The 20,214-nt window shown below is 39.8% G+C and overlaps 1 protein-coding gene across 1 annotated transcript in view; it reads right to left on the bottom strand.

The window, feature by feature from the left end:
* The window catches only part of ADAMTS18 (ADAM metallopeptidase with thrombospondin type 1 motif 18), a 72,326-nt gene extending 55,582 nt beyond the window's left edge, over positions 1-16,744 (bottom strand). Inside the window, exons 1-3 of the mRNA XM_075281924.1 lie at positions 16,377-16,744; positions 16,204-16,282; positions 10,456-10,772 (exon numbers count right to left, since the gene is read on the bottom strand). Coding sequence (XP_075138025.1) covers positions 10,456-10,772; positions 16,204-16,282; positions 16,377-16,550 — 570 coding nt within the window. The 5' untranslated portion in view covers positions 16,551-16,744. The remainder of the gene's footprint in view (positions 1-10,455; positions 10,773-16,203; positions 16,283-16,376) is intronic.
* Positions 16,745-20,214: the final 3,470 nt, after the last annotated feature.

Genomic DNA, 20,214 nt, shown 5'->3' with positions numbered 1-20,214 from the left:
ACTATGACACAGTAGGATAATCTGTTTTTGACATTATATTTTTTTAAATTTGCAAATGGAAAACAAATGAAGTTGATATTTTTGTAAGTTTTTGGTATGTTTGCCACCAAAAAAAAAAAAACTAATAAAGAAAAATCCCTGTTAAAAGGTTCATTATTAAATAGCCCATCAATTAAAAAGGTTAAGCCACTTAAATCACAAAATTCTGAAAAAGTGCTACAAAGTGTCTGCAATCTCTGGCAACCCCACAGAAGTGACTGGAGCACCAGTCACGCAAGCGCTATAGCGTGTCATTCACAGGTAAGAGCAGGGGGACTTTCTAGTATCTGCAATGGAATATCCTCTTTATAGCTTTTTCCAGCCTGATTATTAAGGGGTTAAACTTGTTTAAATTTCATTTTGTCTACATAGCTTCATGTAAAGTAAGGCAATCCAGTCAAATTCATCCAACACAAGCACTTGCGAACATGTCCATGCTCAATTTAGAGTCTGCCAAAGCTTTTACAACTTTGTAAATGTACCATTAAATTAAAACAAACGAATTTGTCCAGTTCCCGCAGCTTTACAGGGGATAGTCGTGATTTAGGAGTTTACCTATTAATTTTATCTTTCAGAGACAGAGCATTAAAGGTTTATGTGCAGGACAAGCAGTCACTTGAGTGTACATTATCTCTGTGCACTGGAGCATTATACAGGCCTAGATAAACATGACATGAAAACCTTCTTTGCAATTTTACATCTAGGAAAAATCAAGGGGCAACTGAGAGATGGCCTTGTTACATCTGGGCTCCAGTCTTTCATGTGCATTGGGAATTATGAGAGAGTTCTTCTAATTTTCTCCTTTGCTATTTTCTGTGCTTTTGATGTGGCATTCAAGCCTCTTGAAGGTGAGGTCAGCCATACAATAGGGATTTCACATGTTTTATGAATGACTTGTTGTTTGTACTTGGTCTGTGGATATCCTTGAGTACCAGAAGATAAAACAACAGATCACTTATCGATCTTTGCTGTGGTCTGTGGACTAATCTGGGTTTCCACTGTTGACCTGCTGGTCTGCCATGACAAAGTGGCTAGTAGTCATCAGAAAATGGTCTGATTGAACTTTGTCTGCCAAAAATCCAAATGATATCTACTGTAAGTTAAAGATTTTTTTTTTATCTAAAGGTAGCTATAAAAAAAATAGATGAGTGTTGGCCAAACCCACCAATATTGAAGTGTTTAGTCAACTATCTAATGTGTATGGGCCTCACACACATGTCTGGGTAAATAAGGATTGCTAAATTGGATTTTAATTGCCTTATCTTTTTGTTCTTGGGGAGATAATCTTTACTGCCATTAAATAACTCCAAGAAACTCACTGTGTACCAGTCACTGCAAAGGAACTACACCATGACCACCTGCCTGGAGAGAATACGCCACCCCAAACACAGACAGACCCTGAGCCGGTACAGACTGAGCGCCCACAACCTGGAGATGGAGACGGGGTGACACAGGCAGACGTACAAGTCACAGGAGAACAGACTGTGCCAGCACTATGACCAGGGGGCCCTAGAAGACGAGGCCCATTTCCTGCTACACTGAACCGAATACTCAGCTGTGAGGGCCGTCTACTACCAAAGACTCTCTGCCCACATCCCAGACTTCATATCTGCAGATGAGAAGAGGAAACTCTACATCCTACTGGGAGAAGAAGAGGCCACTGTGGAGATCGCTGCCCAATACGTGACCAGCTGTCACCAAACAAGAGGAAGATGAGACTCCACGGACTGTTATACTCCAAACCACCCACCCCACCCCACCTCCCCATATAGCAGTCACCAACTAAGAGGAAGATAAGACTCCACGGACTGTTATACCCCAAATCAGCCACCCCCCATACTCTCCCCTCGACTCCAACTCCCCCCCACTTTACTAGCTTTGTAGTGTTTCCACTGCGGCCAAATCGCGGCATTTCCGTCTGATGGGGCCACGACCTAATACAGCATTCTGTAGATTTTACAGTACTTAGATACTGCACAGTATCTTATGGCACTGTACCATTTATATCAGTCCCTGGCTCATACACACACTATGCCCAATGTCATGGGAAGTCAATTAATTCAAAGACTATCAAAGAGGTTAAAATACGTGAAATAGTTTGATAGTCGGCTGTCAAATGAACCCAAATTAGAAAAGAGGACCCTGAGTAAAACCTAATCTGTCCTGTTTGTCTTATCCAGATATATTGATTTTACCCTACACTTTACCATTATACTAAATATTGGAGTGTTGTGCTACACTTTATGTCAAAGCCACTGGACCCTATTTGTACAATAGCTTAACAACTGCCTCTTCATGATCTGAATTTCCTGGTTATCTCTTAATAAGCAGTAGTCTAGGAAATTGTCCTGTTATATAGTATACATGTGTGAATTACGTAGATTTGACCCGTAAACACATTACAAAAAGTAAATTGCAAAGAGTTGTTATTGTCCCTTTAATGTTCAGCCGTCTGATATTGCAGAACAAATGTTATTCATCCCCTGTGTAGTCTGGAAGGGAAGCTGAAATTAGTAGAGGGGAAAAAATTTCATTATTTATAGCTTGTGAATTGAGCTATCGAGGAACAGAGAAAAAGTGGCATTTCAAGGGGACTAAAGACACAATAAGTTTCCTTGATGCCGTATATCGTAAATCTGCACTGTTCCCAAGCTCTTTTATGCGTCGGAGCTTGTAAAACAGCCATAGAGGATCTGTAAACTTGCTCCTAAAGCAGTTTCCCATATTCACAACAGTTAACGGTGATAGTGACATGAGCTTGTCACTTGTCATTAGATCCATAAACTGCTTCCTACAACTACAAGGTGTAACACTTGCTATAAATGAAATACTATAAAGGAAATGTTTAAAAAGTGGGTTTACTGTGCCTCAAAGCCTAGTAAAGCTGTGTGAAGCCTAGTTCTGTACACGATGATAACCACCTTTGTATTTAGTAGCTTTTTACTTGGAAACATCTTCCAAAAGATGAATAAGGTCCAAACTTCCATCTGTCCCAGTATGTTCTACTTTGGATTTGACCTCTTCAAATCTGCTGTGAGTCAGTAGAAAATCTGCATTTGGGGAAGGGGGGCACTGGGAATTGTGGGAGGATTAAATCACAGTGTGTAACAAATCCAACCCGAGGAGCAGACCACCTGAGATGGTTCAGAAAGACTGGCAACATAGTCTGTAGAGGATTTCACGCATATCAGTGATGGTGGAACACAAAAAAAAAATCATTTAAATCAACCGGAGGAAAAAAGTCCCCAATAATCTAAATGGCAATTTCTGAATATTTTACACAATTAGAACCTGATGCATTCTGGGATTCAACAAAATCTTCGTTATTGGTGAGACTTTATGCCCTGCCAATGTCTGTCACATATCTTACTAAAATGACACCATCTGTAGAGATCAATCAAAATGACTCCATCAGGTTTCTTGGTAATTAAAGAAGTGCTCTAAGGCTAAATAAAACACTCCCATATGGAAAAGTAACTATAGATGGACAAGGGCAAAAACCCCACATAAAAAATTTGACAAAAATAGTCTATAGCTTACACGTCCATCATTTTCTAACTAGGTTTTTGTTGTCAGTACTTTCTGCCTTACCTGTGCTATAAGTTGTGGTTCTCCCACCTAGACCTAGGTACACCTTTAACCTGTGAAGAAGAGTAAGCTTACGAAAGGTTAATAGACCAGTGGGATTATTGTATGGGGCTGTTTAATGTACTCTGTCCATTGTACCCGAGTCTCCAGTACGTATAACTAGGTTCTGTAGATGTTCATTTGTACTACTGCGCAACTTTTTGTACATTCAAAGGAATGTGAAAATGAAATGCTCACATAGATCATTATACTACATATTCTCCCGTAGTTACCACCTCAGGTCATGGATCAAGTTTCTAAGTGGCCTAGCAGAAACCAGTGTACCATAGTTAACAATGGGAAGAAAAACCACTTGCCTTAGCAGGCCATTGATCAATGTACAGATATATATGTGTATGATTCTGTGTGGTTCTTCTGTCACCGTAAGATCACTCAGCCTAGCAACCCCCTCTAAATGAGTTCTTTCACCACACTGCATTCAATACAAGTATTAGAAGACAGCAGTGAACTGAATGACTGAATCATTTGGGTCATCCAAAAATTAGATCAAAGAGACCCTTGCAGTCTATTGAAATGCAATTTCTTCCAAGTTCCATTGTGGAGACTGGAGGCTTGAAAGAAACAGGGTCGTTGCAGTTTTATTGTTGTGAAGCTACTGCTAATGAAAGCCACAAAGAAAAGATAAGAGCTGCCAACTGTATAAAAGAACCACCACTTCCACTTTAATTGCATTGAACAAAGCAAGCTGGAAAGAGGGGCATCCAAGTGACAAAAGTAATTGGTGTAAAAAGGATATTGAAGCCATTCAATCTTGGAGATATTGTTCAGACTGACAGTGTGATGGCTAAACTTGGCCTCCGATGGGATAGTCTGCTGCACTGATCATTTTCCAAATGCTTAACAGACACTTTTAACTATTGACTCCCTAGCTCTGTCGGAAGGAAACCCACAGGCAGAATTCTGATAGAGGAAGAGTAACTTGCTACAAGGTGAGAACACAGGATGCTTTTAATTACACTCGTTCATCAGCATCCAAATTAGCAGGAAAGCTTAAACACATCACATCATTAGGTAATTAGCAGATCTGCTCTGCTGCGCCCTGGAGACCATTCCAGGAATGACATGATTAAATGGGCTGACAGCTCCTTACCATAAGATACCTGCTAACTGCCAAGAGAAAGACGAGTGTAGAAAGGAAAGGAGCCTTACGGAAATCATAGGATATCCACTTCCCTATGTTATAGTGTCTTATAGAAGCAGTGTAGACTGTAGGAGCATTATTTTCCTTCATAAGATAATAGATGTTCCATCACAACAGCATATCCCTTCTGTATCCCCCTCATGCATATATATGCTCAGCTGAGTACATTAATTCTGAATGGGGAGAGGGGAATAAGCTAATGCCAGACACCTCTGATGCATATGGGGGCCAACTGACTACCTCCCAATGACATATGTACATATGATCGGGCAATTTGTTCTCAACCCCTTAGTATGTCATTCATGTTTGATCCATATGCCATTCGTGTGTCATCTGTATTATTTGTGTCTGCAAAAAATAGTTTCTGGCTTTAAAAAAAAAAAAATGGATAAAGTCTATGTGCTGTAGAGATGAGCGAGTAGTATTCGATTGAGTAGGTATTTGATCGAATACTACGTTATTCAAAATACTCGTACTCAGTCGAAAACGCCTTTACATTTACTGCGTGGTTTTCAACCGAGTACGAGTATTTCGAATAACGTAGTATTCGATCAAATATCTACTCGATCGAATGCTACTCGCTCATCTCTAGTGTGCTGTCATTTTTTCTCACAGATCTATAGATGTGTATGACCAAGTCCGAAACAAGCCAAAGAAATATTGCTTGCTACAATTGCCATAATTGTTAACCTCAGCGTCTCTCTTGCCACAATGTTTTCAGTTTATATATGTGCTTGCCACTCCATATGGTTATTCCGTTCCCCTTTCTGCATGAAAAATGCGTAAAGAAAAGTTCTACAAGCACCAAACTGAAAACACGCGGACCCCATTATAGTCAATTGGGTTTCCTAAGGGTTGGTTCACATCTGTGTTGGTATTCTATCCGAGGAAATCCGCGTGGGGACCCCCCACCCTGAACGGAATACCAAACACAATTGCAAGCGCTGTGCATTAAAAGCACACGGACCTCATAGGCTTTCTGTGTGCTTGCCGCCATACCGTTGCACAGAACATGCGGACAGGAAAGTAGTTCACAATCTACTTTTCTGTCTGCATGATTTGTGCAGGCAACATGTGTCAAGCACACGGACTCCATTATAGTCTATGAGGTCCGTGTGCTTTTACTGCCCAGCACTTGCAATTGCGTTTGGTATTCCTTTTGAGGGGTCCCCATGCAGACACCCCAAACAGATTACCAAACGCAGATGTGATCGAAGGGTAAGATAACCGCTTTTTTATGAGGATTAGGTTTCCGTTCAGGGGGTCCCCAAGCGGACTTCCCGATCGGAACTCCATGCACAGATGTGATCCTAGGCTTAGTGATGTTTTTATAAGACTTTCTGATTGTTTTTCAGATTGTTTTATTGTGTTATTCAGTGGTTGTTAGCTGGGTATTATATACACAAAAATACAAATGCTGTGCATTTTTTCTAGTGTACAAAACTTTAGGGGGGATATTCAGGTTTTATATTTTACCCTTTTTACATTATTTTTAATGTGATTACACAGGTCAACAAAAAAAAAAAAAATTTACTGGTGTCCAAAATATTTTAATGAATTTGGGGTATTTTTGGGGTGCTGATTCTGAATATGCTATCAGTTTTGCCAGATTGGCTCAAGTTTTTGAGATTTTTGGTATCTTATTTATAGCACTTGTTGGTAAATGCGACGCATCATCTCATTAATTTCTTTGGATTAGTACTTGAACTGAGCAGTTCTCAATATAGTTTTTTGTTAATTAGTGTTCTAAAAGTTTGTTCATAGCTTGATTTTTGCACTAACTTTATGTTGTTGTCTGTTTTCCAATGAAAAGCATGAACTCATCAAGAAGAAGTTGTCTTAACGATCCAGACTCATTCTGTTACATTTGTGGTGAATATACACTGCAAAAACATAGAAGAAACATAACAGACTTCATAAAAAAAGTGTATTTGGCCTATTTTGAGGTTATGCTTGGGGACCAAGACAAGTCTTGGGCACCACACATAGTGTGCAAAGCATGTATCGAATTTTTACGAAAATGGAGCAAAGGACAAAGAAAAAGCTTCAAATTTGGTGTTCCAATGGTGTGGAGAGAGCAAAAAAATCATCATGATGACTGTTATTTCTGTGCAGTGCAAGTGCAAGGATTCAATAAGCATAAGAAACGAAAATGGGAGTATCCTAACATGGAATCTCAAATCTCAAAAACTTGAGCCAATCTGGCAAAACTGATGACATATTCAGAATCAGCACCCCAAAGTTACCCTAAATTCGTTGAAATATCTTTGGCCCCAAAAATGCTGTTGACCTGTGTTATTTGATTGCCTCGGCATGGCCTAATAGGCATATACTAAATACTGGTCAGGAGGTCTTAAATAAGCCCATAGCTACCATATACTGGCATCAGCACAATTATGTCTTGGGGTGCCGATACCTGATAGATGGAACCCCCTCCTTCTGAAACCAGTTAGATGCCACGGTTACTACTGACCACAACATCTAACAGTTGTACGCCGCTGGATCATTGTCTCTCCCACCCTCAATGCCCCCATTCTGACAGTAGTTTCCAGTATAGTGAGAAGGAGACACAGTAGAAGTCCCCGGAGCACAATTGTAGATGGCATTTACGCCACTTTTTCACATCCTAATGGCAAATTAGCTTAGCAATTAGGAAGTAAAAAAGGCAATTCTGAAGCAGCAAAAAAATAACATGGCAATACCTCTCTTCCCTTACATATACTACTGGAAGACAGACAGGAGGCCTTCCCTATACAGTAGATAGTCAACTAATCCTACAATTGGATGGAAGTGTATGGTCAGCTTAACCTGTTCCATGGTGAATAAAGAATAAAGTTCACATTGTTGATATATAAATGAATATACGAAACACAGAAAGAACCTAGAAACAAAGTGTTTCTATGTAACTAAAGGAATGCACGCAAAACATAAAAGACCTTCTTCCAAATAAGCAAACATGCAGCAGAAACAAGCAATCGGTTTACAATGGACTAGCAGATTTAGTTCCGCACCACTGCATGTCTGAGAGCCATGATGATATGTCACTCCAGAGTCAGTAACATTCTAAGGCCATGGAATGTGGGATGACTTATTCAGCAGTCAGACTCTTTACAGCTTTTTATGTTTGCTTTAGAAAACTCATTTACATACCCTATTAGCAAATGTTGAGTTACTAGTTGTCCCATTCAACTACCAGAGCACAGAAAAACTACTGAGAGCACATCATGCTTGCGGGGAATCAGCATACCTACACGTTACATGGATGACCCATTAAATTTAATGAGACTAATGTTACGCTTCATTTCTCCTCTGGTGGCATTGCAGGTGAAATGCCCACAGATTACAACTGCTTGCTAAGCATAACAGTGACCAGTGATATTATGGTCAAATTATTGCTGGAATTTGCATCTAAATGACCTTTTACATTGACCAAGTATTAGTGTTTAATAACCACCTATCAACAATAAAATTTGCTGAACCAGCCTTGTTTAGCACCATATACAGGAAATTAGTAGCGTAACTAGGAATGGCGGATACCTTTTGCGAACTTTTGACATGGGATCCCTAACCGCACCCGCCGAAGACCCCGATCGACCTCCCCACCCCCCACCCCCCGCATTCCTGAGCTCTCTATTATTCCCCATAGTGGGCCCGGCGCATAGTATTATGCCCCATGGTGGCCCCTGCACACAGTATTATGCCCCATAGTGGCTCCTACACACAGTATTATGTCCCATAGTGGCCCCTGCACACAGTATTATGCCCCATAGTGGCCCCTGCGCACAGTATTATGCCCCAAAGTGGCCGCTGCACACAGTATTATGCCCCATAGTGGCCCCTGCACACAGTATTATGCCCCATAGTGGCCCTAGTACACAGTATTATGTTCCATAGAAGTTGCTGCACACAGTATTATGCCCCATAGTGGCCCCTGCACACAGTATTACATCCCATAGTGGCCCCTACTATTATGCCCACTGTGGACACCCATGAGCAATTATTATACTCTGGAGCCTTTTCAGACCCCAGAATATAATAATTGGAGACTGAAAGGGGATACAAACATAAAAACCAAGGTTACTTACCTATCTCCGGCTCCGCTGCAGTCCTCGGTGGAGTCGACCATCTTTAATGACGTAGGTTCCGGTCATGTGATGTCAGGGAGCATCAAGAAATAGGCCCAAATCTGCCCAGAGAGGTAAGTAACACCGTTTTTTATGTTACTTTACCTCCCCTGAATCTCCAATCATTATATTTGGGGGTCTGAAAAGACCCCTGAGTATAATAATGATGTTTGTGGGGCCTGTGGCGTCACTTACCGATCCCAGCCACTGCCAGGATTGGTAAGTAAATAGGGCCCGTTACCTGATGGATTAACTCCAGCCGGTAACGGCCTATTAAGAAAAGAAAAAAAAAAGCATGGGGTAGCGGCTGTCACCGGGCCCTGTGGCAGCCGCTACCCCTGGTACCCCGGTAATTACGCCACTGCATGAAATAATTATCAGCAATGTATATGCCTGAACATTAGTGCAATTATTTCAGCACATACTGTATAGTTCAGTAAGTGTCAGCAGCACGTCCAAGTTTACACAGGGTGATGAACTGCCAACTATTAAACGCTTGTATAAACAATGCATCAGGAACGACTATTCCTAGGTCATAGGCCTGTGTATTAGGGCCTTTCAATAAGGGATATATGTAACCCTTTACATATATAGAACACCATGCAAATGTGTCTCTACACAGTCTACAAAGACAGAGTCAGATGAATGTGTTTAAAATCAAAGGACCTTAAGTAGCCCTTGTCACGAGGAATATTAGTCTTGGATTTAGTGATACAAAAGAATCAGTGGAGCTTCATAGATGTGCTATGGGTAGGGCTCATTGTCATGTGTTAGCTATCTGTAACTGGACACTTTTGTCCGTCTTTCACATATCTTGTAACTTAATCAGGCCATAAGAATCAGATTTGGTGGTAATACATTGGTGATGAACACCTGACTATCCAAAATCAAATTATATAAAATTAACACTTTATCTTATTGCCATTTTAAAAGATTATATAGAGTTAGAAAAAATAGCCTTACTTTATTCCATTCAGCCAAATTAGGTAGAATGGGACAGGGATGTAACACTAGACACAACCCATGATCTTCAGTGGCACAGTTCAGTTGCCACAGTTTAATTTGTTTGAGGTTCTCATAGTCTCAGATAGCAATAGCCTAAGTAGTCATAACTGCACTCTTTACTGTATGTTATACAGGTTTTCCACTATACCCATATTGCCCATTATAAGGTTCGATCAGGGCTGACGTGGCTCATCAATGGATCAAAATCCTCCAATAAAAGTAAGTTTTAATATGGACACAATGTAATATAATACTTTAACCTTATACAGTTGGGTGATAAACATCTCTGGTCAGACCCTTAGAACTAGGACTCTGTACCCCATACACAACTTTCTACACAATATGGATGCCACCACGGATACTTTTTTAATGTAAAAGATACTGTGCCAGAAATAAACTGAGACATAAACTTACTTTCTCCTAAAAGTAAAAAGATTTTCCATTTTTAATTATTTCTCACTTTTCTGTAGGAGACTGAAGATGGGTAAAATGACTTACCATGCCCACACATGTTGATAAGGCCACTGAAGAGTTCTCATAGTTCCTGATAAATCCCTGATAGAAACATGGCTCCACAGCCTGCTCCACATCTGTTAAGGATCCATCTTTACCTAGGACATTCACAGTGAACTGGCTTGACAGCAGAGGAGAAGGCTGAAGCTCCAAGTGTAGTTCCTGTCCAAATGCTGAAAATCTATAGTGCAAGGAAGTCTTTGAACTTCGCGTAGACCTCTTCTTTCTACTACTGTGCAAGATATCATGTGAGATGTAGGCTCCATTGGAGTTCACTTCCACTGGTGTAACAAACACATAATCTGAAGATAGAGAAGGTAAAACTTCAGAAAAGTTCAATGTCCATTAGCAGAAGACTCACTAATCTTGTGGGATGCAAAGCACACTGAGTTCATACAGGTTTATCTTATGGACCTATATGCATGACATGTGCTGTCACATGAGACATGTGAGAGACACTGCATTCTACCATAGAACTGATGCTTTAGGAAAGAATATCTCTGTAACATAGAATCCCACAATGTCTCAGAGACTCATAGAGTGAGTACAGGTCTATAGCAAGCATCTAGCATCATATTATGGACCATACAAAACAAAATCCAAAACATTCTAGTTTGTATCTCACCTATAGGTGCCCATACACCTTTAATAACTCTTAATCTCCCCTTGGTTGGGCATGCATGAGTTCTTAATGGTGGATGGGGGGGGGGGGTCACTGCTAGACAACTCTGATGGTGCCTTATCTTGCATGAAAACCAAAGGTTTGGGTGCTGAAATTCAACTTGCTTCATTGTTATCTTCCCTGACATTATGTTTTGCAGAGTTGCGAAGTCTAGATTCCATACTTGTCAGTGAGGTTTGGTGGTTCACAATGGAAAATAATCCAATTGAACAGAGAAGAAACATCCAATATGGAAAGTGGAAACTTTTAAAGGTTACCATATTATTCATGGTCATTGGAAAAGAGGTTAAGGCCCCATGTAGCAGCCGAAAAACTCTGTGGCAGAAACGCATCATGTTTTTTTCCGCAGCATTTTTCACACTTTTATTCCGCAGATGTTCTGTCTCTATTATACTTATACAGAATATGCCTGCATCTCTGTAGGCAAAATTGACATGCTGTTATTTACAAAAATGTAACCGTTTTTTAAATCGTATCATTTCCGCTGCAGATTTTTTTCTGCAATGTGTGGATAGGATTAGCCAGAATCCCATCCACTTTGCAGGTACCATAATGCGTAGCTTTTTTTGTACAACGCTGCATATTCGCAACATGGAGCCCCCAGCCTTAGAAGCGAATCCGTCGTCTTGATCAGTTACCAATAGATACAACTATGAATGCAGTAATTTCCAATGGCCTGATATTTGCCAGAAACACATCATTGTGGCGGGTTTATCTTCTCATCATTCCCCTGTTTTTGCCTGTGACTGCAGAAGGAATAAGAAATGAAAGTCTGGGCTTCAGACAAGTGCAAAGCATAGGAAATTTCTGCATTCATGGTGACCAGTCAAGGCTAAAGACTGTGATTAGTAAGTTGGACAGAGAAAATCCTTAAAATTCTGCAAAGCTATCAGTTATGCAAAAAGTTCAACTGAAAAAGATCAACAAAAAGATGATGAATAGGTAACAAAATACAAGGACACTATCACAGTCCAAACAGCAGACAGGACATTGTGATAGAGCGCTATGGATATGACTGTCAAGATTTTGATGACAATATTTCATACGCAGTTCATGTCTCGTTAAAAGACAATGCTTCAATAACCTTATTGTCAATGTAACAAGCTTTGCACTGACTCTTAAACAATGAAGATTCCTTCTGAATTACTACAAGCAGAGATCTTGAACACTGTATGGATTTGAAGCACAATGCATCAATGAATAAACTTTATATGTTGAAATAAAAACCCTTCAAGGAAAACAATTGTATAAGGGAAACCAGTGTATAACACAGTATGTGTAATGATATGTACTATTGGTAATGTTACAACTAGTTCTACCCAACAAAAGCTGCTCAGGCCATTCTGATGCAAGTGTTCCTTGAAATGCACATTTGACAACTCAATCAAAACAATAGAGGTCAACAAGGGATTCCACCATTATGTTTTTGTAGTTGCATATAAAGAGGATTAGTCAAACCTAGACTTTAGAAAGAAAGATTACAATAAGTTCTTTAGAAAAAAAACATTTGTCACCACCAGGGGGTTCGACTGACTACTCATTGAGTACAATACGAGTCAGCAAATAAATGATTTAAAGGGCCTGCTCTGTTCATGCTCTGCCTATCAAATATATTAGCTCCTCTCATAATAATCCTCTGACACAGACGTCAACTATGGCTGGACAGAGAATGTTAATTGACTGGTTAATATGCCAACCGCGTGATCTTTCATCCAACTCTTACTCAACAAAACTTACAGGCTCCACATAATGATCCCATCAGTTGCCTGACTTTTTTGGCCTCATTCACACGTCTGTTTGTTAAGAGTTTTGTACAGCATTTGTTCATCCCAGACAATACGGAATCCTTTTTTTTTTTTTTTTTTTTTTTGCCAAATGTGTATATTTTTCAATACTTTGGATTTGTGAAAAATGGACAACACACAAATGGAATCCGTGTACTGTCTGGTCCACAATCTATAGACTATCATGGGGACTGTTGGGTCCACAAAACTGAACAAAATAAGACATATCTTCTTTTTTAAGACTCATGGTCCATTAAGAAAAAAATCCAACCAAATGACTATATTAAAGGGGTTGTCCCATCACAAGGATCCTATCTATACTGCTTGTTAATGTGGATGTAAGACTTTTCCTAAATACATTGCTTCAGCAAAACTGCTTTGTTTGTCCATTATCTTACTTTATTCAATTCTCTGTTGACACAGCCCTTGACTTATCTGGTCAAAAGTCAAGTGATGTATCTGCTGCTCTCAGGGGGGAGGGAGGAGAGGCTAAATGCACAGGAGCGAGCCTGGAGGCGGGGGTAGTTTACACTTTGGGGGGGGGGAAGGGGCCGCCAATACAGACCCGGCATCCGCTGTAGTAGAGAGGCGGATGCCGGGGAGTGTAGTCACCGGCACAGGTGCCTGCAACATCACTACGGTCCTGCCCTGCATGAAGCCAGCAGCGGCAGGAGTGATACTGCCATTCCAGAGGGGAGGGGGGGGGCGGAGGAGCGTAATAGCAGCATCGCTCCTGCTGCTGCTGACTTCATGCAGGGCAGGAGCGTAGCGATGTTGCAGGCACCTGTGCCAGCGTCTACACTCCCCGGCATCCGCCTCTCTGTTACAGCGGATGCCGGGTCTAAATTGCATTGTGAAGGCTGTACGTCCGATGCCTAACTGCATCGGGAGCGCAAACGCAGGGCCAGCGGCATAGAAGCGACGACTTCTCGCCGCTGGCTTTGCATATGTAACCCCGCCCACCAATGACGCAACAAAGCCGGAAGAAAGAAGAATTTACAGCATCGAAGACTGGTGAGTATGCGATGTGGGAATACCCCTTTAAGAATCAGCAGGATCAGTATGTATCTGTTGAAAATGGACTTGTGAATAAGGTCTAAAAAAAAGTTGCCAGTAATTCTAAGACTTCAAAGCCATCACTGAATGTTACAAATTAGTCCAGATATTACAAAACATTAGTCATATACATTAGAAAAAAAACATGGCCGCATTTTAACAGGATCCGTCAATAATCTAATGTGTATGGGGCTGCCCAACTCTCTAACTGGCAGCTTCAGGGTAAAGAAGGATTAAACATGATGGATTGTAACATAATTAGTTGTATATTCCTACAGAGATAAACCTTTTGTCAGAGGTGTCTGGCAGTGGGTTATTTCCTTCTGCTTGTTAAATGAACATGGATAACTGGCAGTGCCAAGTGTGCATGTATATGGAGAAGTTGGCAGAGCAGTTGTTAGCTAAACAAGCTGGGTTGGCCAAGAGTTATTTAATGCATATAGCATAACATTTGCAAGGATCAATGGCCACCACAAACAATAGTAAGAGTAAATGATTCTCTCATTAAGGTCAAGGGTTCTTTGTGCCCCCTGTTTTTTTCTAAGACGTGTTGACAAGGTGGAATAATGGCAGTATAAGGCAATGTACTTTCCGTCATGTTTACTAACAGGTCCATCCATTGCTGTTGCTGTGGAATGGAATGCTAATCATAAGGTTTAGTTTTAAGGACACATGTTGTAAGATCTATAGCAAGTACAATTAGCACAGCCTGTCCAGTTCAGGTAAGGCCACCACAAGGGAAGGCATCTTATCCTGCTCATTCTAAGAGATTCAGTCATTTTACTAGTAAAATCATACCACAAATTTGGAGGTTGGTTTAAGCCATTCTTCATTGTAGACCACAACCATGCTAAATGAGCCAATTGCAGGTCTTGGTGGGACAAAGGGATAGAGAGTTTGGTCGGTTAATGATGTGGTTAACACTACTATATAACTCGATGGTATACTGTATAAAATAAAAGATATCCCCTTAAGGTCTACTGTATTTGAACATGGTTAGAAGAAGGATAGAAGTCATCTTCATGAATTTTTGGTGGAAAAAAAACACCATGTAAGATATCCCTTGATCTTATTAATTGCTGACTTGGTACATTGTAAATAAAGCCATGTGGCAGTACCCTCTGTAACTATTCACAGCATATGGAAGATATATATTGGGATAGTAGATGACTGTATGTAACAAATGGTGAAATAAATGAACAGCAGAGGTTCCCAGACCAGGTCTTTAGGAAGCAACATCTGCAACAGAAGTGAATTCCTTAGCAACACTGAAAGGCAATGCCGGTAGTATGCACTAGACCTGTCATTAATTCATTATATCACAGAGCGAGCAGGACTTTACAGCCCCACTGCGAGGCCTAGTCATTAAACTTGACAGTAAATTAATCCTGTCAGTACAGGGCAGGCATGAAATGCCCTGAAAGGGTTACAGGAGAAAATATGCACCTCCAAACCAAAACTCCCTTTGCTTATTAACTCTTTCCTGTTAAACATGAAACACACGTGTCACTATACAGACAGCAGCTATCAAGAAAGCAATGAACTGCTTTGTAGTAGGAGCCACCTCAATGTAGAAATCTACTAAAACGGATAAAAAATACAATCAAAATCTTGTCGTCTTGTCATCTGGAATCTGATTGTCCAGTATGACATTTGCTTCCAATAATCTGACAAAAGTAGGATTAAGATACTGAAAAGGCCAATGAAGAGAACACCATATGTCAGTTAGCGTGATATTGTAGCTGATCATCATTCATATGTCCACGTTACATATATATATATATATATATATATATATATATATATATATATACATATATATATATATATATATATATATATATATATATTATAATCCAGGGCTGCAGTTAATTTGGGTTCTGACCCTGTTGATGCCATATTAAGGGAATTTTCCCATATTAAACTGTTTAGCTATAACATAACATAAAATAACATAAGAATAATGAACATGAAACAGTTAACATATAGATAAAGTACTTAGATTTTCATGTAACTTTTCCTTTGGTGGATCATCACTTATGTATTTTGAAAAGTTAAGGTAACGCAATAGATTTACCTGTAGTTTATGGAAACCAAAATACATTGTGATAATATGATGAGCCTAACAGACTTAGTAAGCTACTTCTGAATACATGCAGAATAAAAGTCAAAATACAATATGCAGTGATATAATTTCTTGATGATACAAACCATGACTAGTTCCTGGAAATCCACTGTCACTAGCTAAGGAGGCAGCAAATGATACACAAAGGCAATATAGTTGGAGTGTCTGAAAGACAAGAACAGATGATATAAGTGACAGATGTGCATGGAAGGATTGTCCCTTGTTTAAATATTTGGGTCCTAAAAATAAGAGAACCTGCCTTGTCCAAGCTTCCAATCCACAGGATTGTCAAGAAAGGCATAGAGGTGCATTTCAGGATGGTGACAGGTAATGTCCACAGAAGGAGTACAAAATAATCCATCTTCTGCACAGCATGCAAGCCTGTATCTGCTCCAAGAAGCATGCAGAGCAACAGACAGGATGTTCTCATCATCTTGAAGTAGGTGGCATATTTGCATCCAGGGCATGTAAGGTGCCTGTGCTTGCTAATGTGCTCAGGTAGTGAAGGAAAGACTCAATGTTTGCACTGATCATCTTAACCCTAGACTCAGCTTCATGCAGCAGCATTCCCAATAATACAAAGCACTCTAAAACCAGCATAGAATTTCTCCTCCTGCCCCCTCCTCTGTTCACGCCTCCTTGTGTCACTCAAGTACATTCCATGAAATTTTGAATATACTGTATCTTTAGCTTGTGCTTCTGAACCCTTTCTATTAGTGTTGAATCACATGTGAAAACTTTTTTTTTTTTCTGCTAGTAACACAGAATAAATTACAGAGCCAGCAATAATACATATTAATAACACCGGAGATTGAAGGATTTTAAAACAAGTCAGCAATGTAAGGGTGAACAGCTGAACGTCGAACCACAACTGCAGAAAAATGTATGTGAAGCATTTGTTGCACAGTGTTTAGGTTTCCAAAATATTTCCAACACAAAATCACAATGTACAAGAAGAGGAAGGTGTGCAAATAAGAGACTGTTCACACTGGCATCATTCACTTTCAGGGATTCCAGGTTTGTTGGCAGCATTATACTTGCTGTTACTAGGACCCATAACTATCTGATTAAAAATACATGCATAGAAAAATAAGTTATAAGACTAATGTGAATAAAGCATGATACATAATTCTACTAGTACCCTTATGGAGATACAGATTATTGCATGGAAAATTCAATTAAGATCTATGTCACACAAATCGACTTATGTTGACTGAATACTCATTCAATGGATATTGTGGCCTCCCAACTCTTCCTCTGATGGCTGGTGTTGGGGAAGTAAAATGTGGGACATATTGGTTTTCAGCATGTCCAATCCTTTTGTTCCTGGAAGTTGCTGACAGTGAAGTCTGGTAGTGTTATACTTCTCATAGAGAACACAGAAATGCTCAGCCAAGTCTGCATGTATAAGGTGCAATCAGAAGAGAAACCTATAGACCAAACAAGTGTCTGACTGACAGGTATCTCATGTGAATGGCCAGCCTTACCGTTACTCACATTGTTGTCTAATACTTAAAATTTGGAAGGTCCTTGGAACTTGTATTGATCAATTGAAACTCAGGAGTAAAAGAACAAGCATGCTTTGATATTGGTCAAGTACTGCTGTGACATGTATGACCTTTGAAGTTGATCAGCTATTCATAATCGCATGCCCCATGTAACAGCGTCAGTCCCTATGGTGTCAGTGCATATGGCTGCTGTGAGTACTTCAAAGAGAGGGGACTTAATTCGGGTTGGTCGTATGCCTTTTGATATTGGCTGGGGAAACCTGTGAAGGACTACACAAAGCTACATTGCTAGAAAACTTGGGGAAAGGAATTAGCCCAAATTTCATGAAAAATGAAAAAGCTGTTAAAAAAAATGCACAAGCGTTCTTTTTTGCGAAACCAGATGGGATACCCAGATTGACTTATGTTATGAGGCCCTCTCTTGTCTATGTACATCACTGACCGTGGGTACGTGTTAGATTGACATGTATACAAGAAGCCACATATACATCAATATGTCAACATTTACAAGGCATCTCTACATCTTATAGTTCAAAACTTATTTGCAGTGCTTTGCTACGGTATTAATTCATATAGGGACATTGTTTCTGGCCATGTGGAGTTTCTGACTCACTGTGGAGGTTGATGATTCGTATTCCCCAAAAACCAAGGGATTGGCACAGATAACTGACACATCGACTGGTCAGGTTGGTGAGGAAGTCTTTCATCTTCTTAAATCCATTCTGCCCATGTCTAGCCTGTGGCAAGGAGAAGATCCATAACCGTTTATGTTCTTCTAAGTACTAAGTACGAATGGCCGCAGTAGGAAAGTGTACACTTAGTGTGAATGTGCCAGGAGATAATAATATCTTTATAGTTTTACCCAAGAACATCAGTTTTCTTTAATGTGTAGTTAAGCACCTTACAAAAACCATAACTTATTCTAGAGATATAATTTGTCCTAAAATAATGTGAAGCATACTACTCATGCCTACTGATTTTACTCCAGAATCCACGTGAACTTATACTGGATTTCATCTTTTAAAGAGGTATTCTGGTTATTCCAGGTTATTTAGAATGAACAAGTTAAGGGAAAAGTTTAAGATCAGTGGGAATCCTACTTGTGGAATCCCCAAGATCACCATAACGGGGGTTCTTTATATTCATAAAGTGACTGGCTGCACAGGAGTTCTATACTTTAATAATACCTAACATCCATTACATATGTTTGAATTCTTCTAATATTACTGACTGTCAGTACCTAGTTTATATGTTAAATGGATTTTATAGATATTCATCTTACCATAGTCAACCAATCTTTTGTTTTGGAAAAGGTGGTAGACCACTACAGCCATCCACATAACAAGAGATTCAGAGGCTCGTGAGTTACCTGAAAGGGTCATGTCAAGAGTGATAGGGGACTTGTAAGGTAGGATATTTTTTATTACTTTATGTCAATTTTTCTTTAAAAAAAAAATACTTAGTTGGATAAGCCCTTTGACACTGGTGGAACTAAATCATCAGGAAGGCTACAATGGCACCATCCAAGGAAACTGAAAATCATAGAAAAACTACAGTAACAATGTGCTTATTATATAACTGTCATACCAAGTCCTGATAGGTTATATCTTCCTTGAGGCCAGAGTATCCATACCAGATACTAGACATACCAGATACTAGACATCTTAATATAACTGCCTTTCATTACTATTACCCTCTAAATCAGCAAAGCTTCTATTCTGAGATCTTCTCAGGAACACTATTTGTGTCTGACCATCATTAACATGGCCCAGTGAACGTATGCATCACATGAAAACAACTAGGAGCGGCTTATTGAGTGCACACTGAAGATGGACAAAGGATGGTTCTTGCCCTCAGCAAAATGAAGCTAAAGAGAGGAATTCTTCACTGTAAAGATTTGTCAACACAGCTTTTACAGCCTCATCATGACTACATAATAGCGGCCTCTAATAGATCACTGACAATCAATACATTTCAGGAAGGATTACCTGTTCTGCCTTTATCAGCTTTCCACTACAGTGGGATCTCCAGTGATCAAAGTGCTCAGTGTCTTACAACACTTTGGTCCATGTTTATATGCATTGCCCTAGAGCAATCTCCATATAAAGGCACATTTACAACCCAACAATCCCTGTTTTCTTAGTCTGGATGGCAGTAATGTCCCAATTTACTTACAACCAACACTAGCTAATAGAGTCAACACTAGATAATATTAATATCATATGTATATGGCCAGCTATTGTGGAACAAGATCATGAAGTGGCGTTTATGAAGTAGGGTATATGAGTATTAAGCACAAAAACATCAACTTAAACACATAGGGACAGATTTACTAATAGTGTCTAGGTATATTGTTATAGTGTCTAGTCTAACATGTTGGCTTAAAAAATTTTGATGCATTTTACACCATGCCACTTTCCTATGAGATCCTGTCCTTTGTTTGTACAAGTCATAAAAGTGCGTAAAATGTGTCTAATACACTTGATAAATGGGGGGCACAACATGTTAGGCTAAGGGCTCATTCACAGCTGTGCCCACTCTCCATTTATACAGGTTTTGGGCAGGAAATGGAAACCTGCAGGCATTTTT

This window comes from Leptodactylus fuscus, chromosome 7 (assembly GCF_031893055.1).
Source record: "Leptodactylus fuscus isolate aLepFus1 chromosome 7, aLepFus1.hap2, whole genome shotgun sequence".
Lineage (NCBI taxonomy): Eukaryota > Metazoa > Chordata > Amphibia > Anura > Leptodactylidae > Leptodactylus > Leptodactylus fuscus.
The sequence above is the reverse complement of the archived record's forward strand: the minus strand, read 5'-3'. Positions and strand labels throughout refer to the sequence as shown.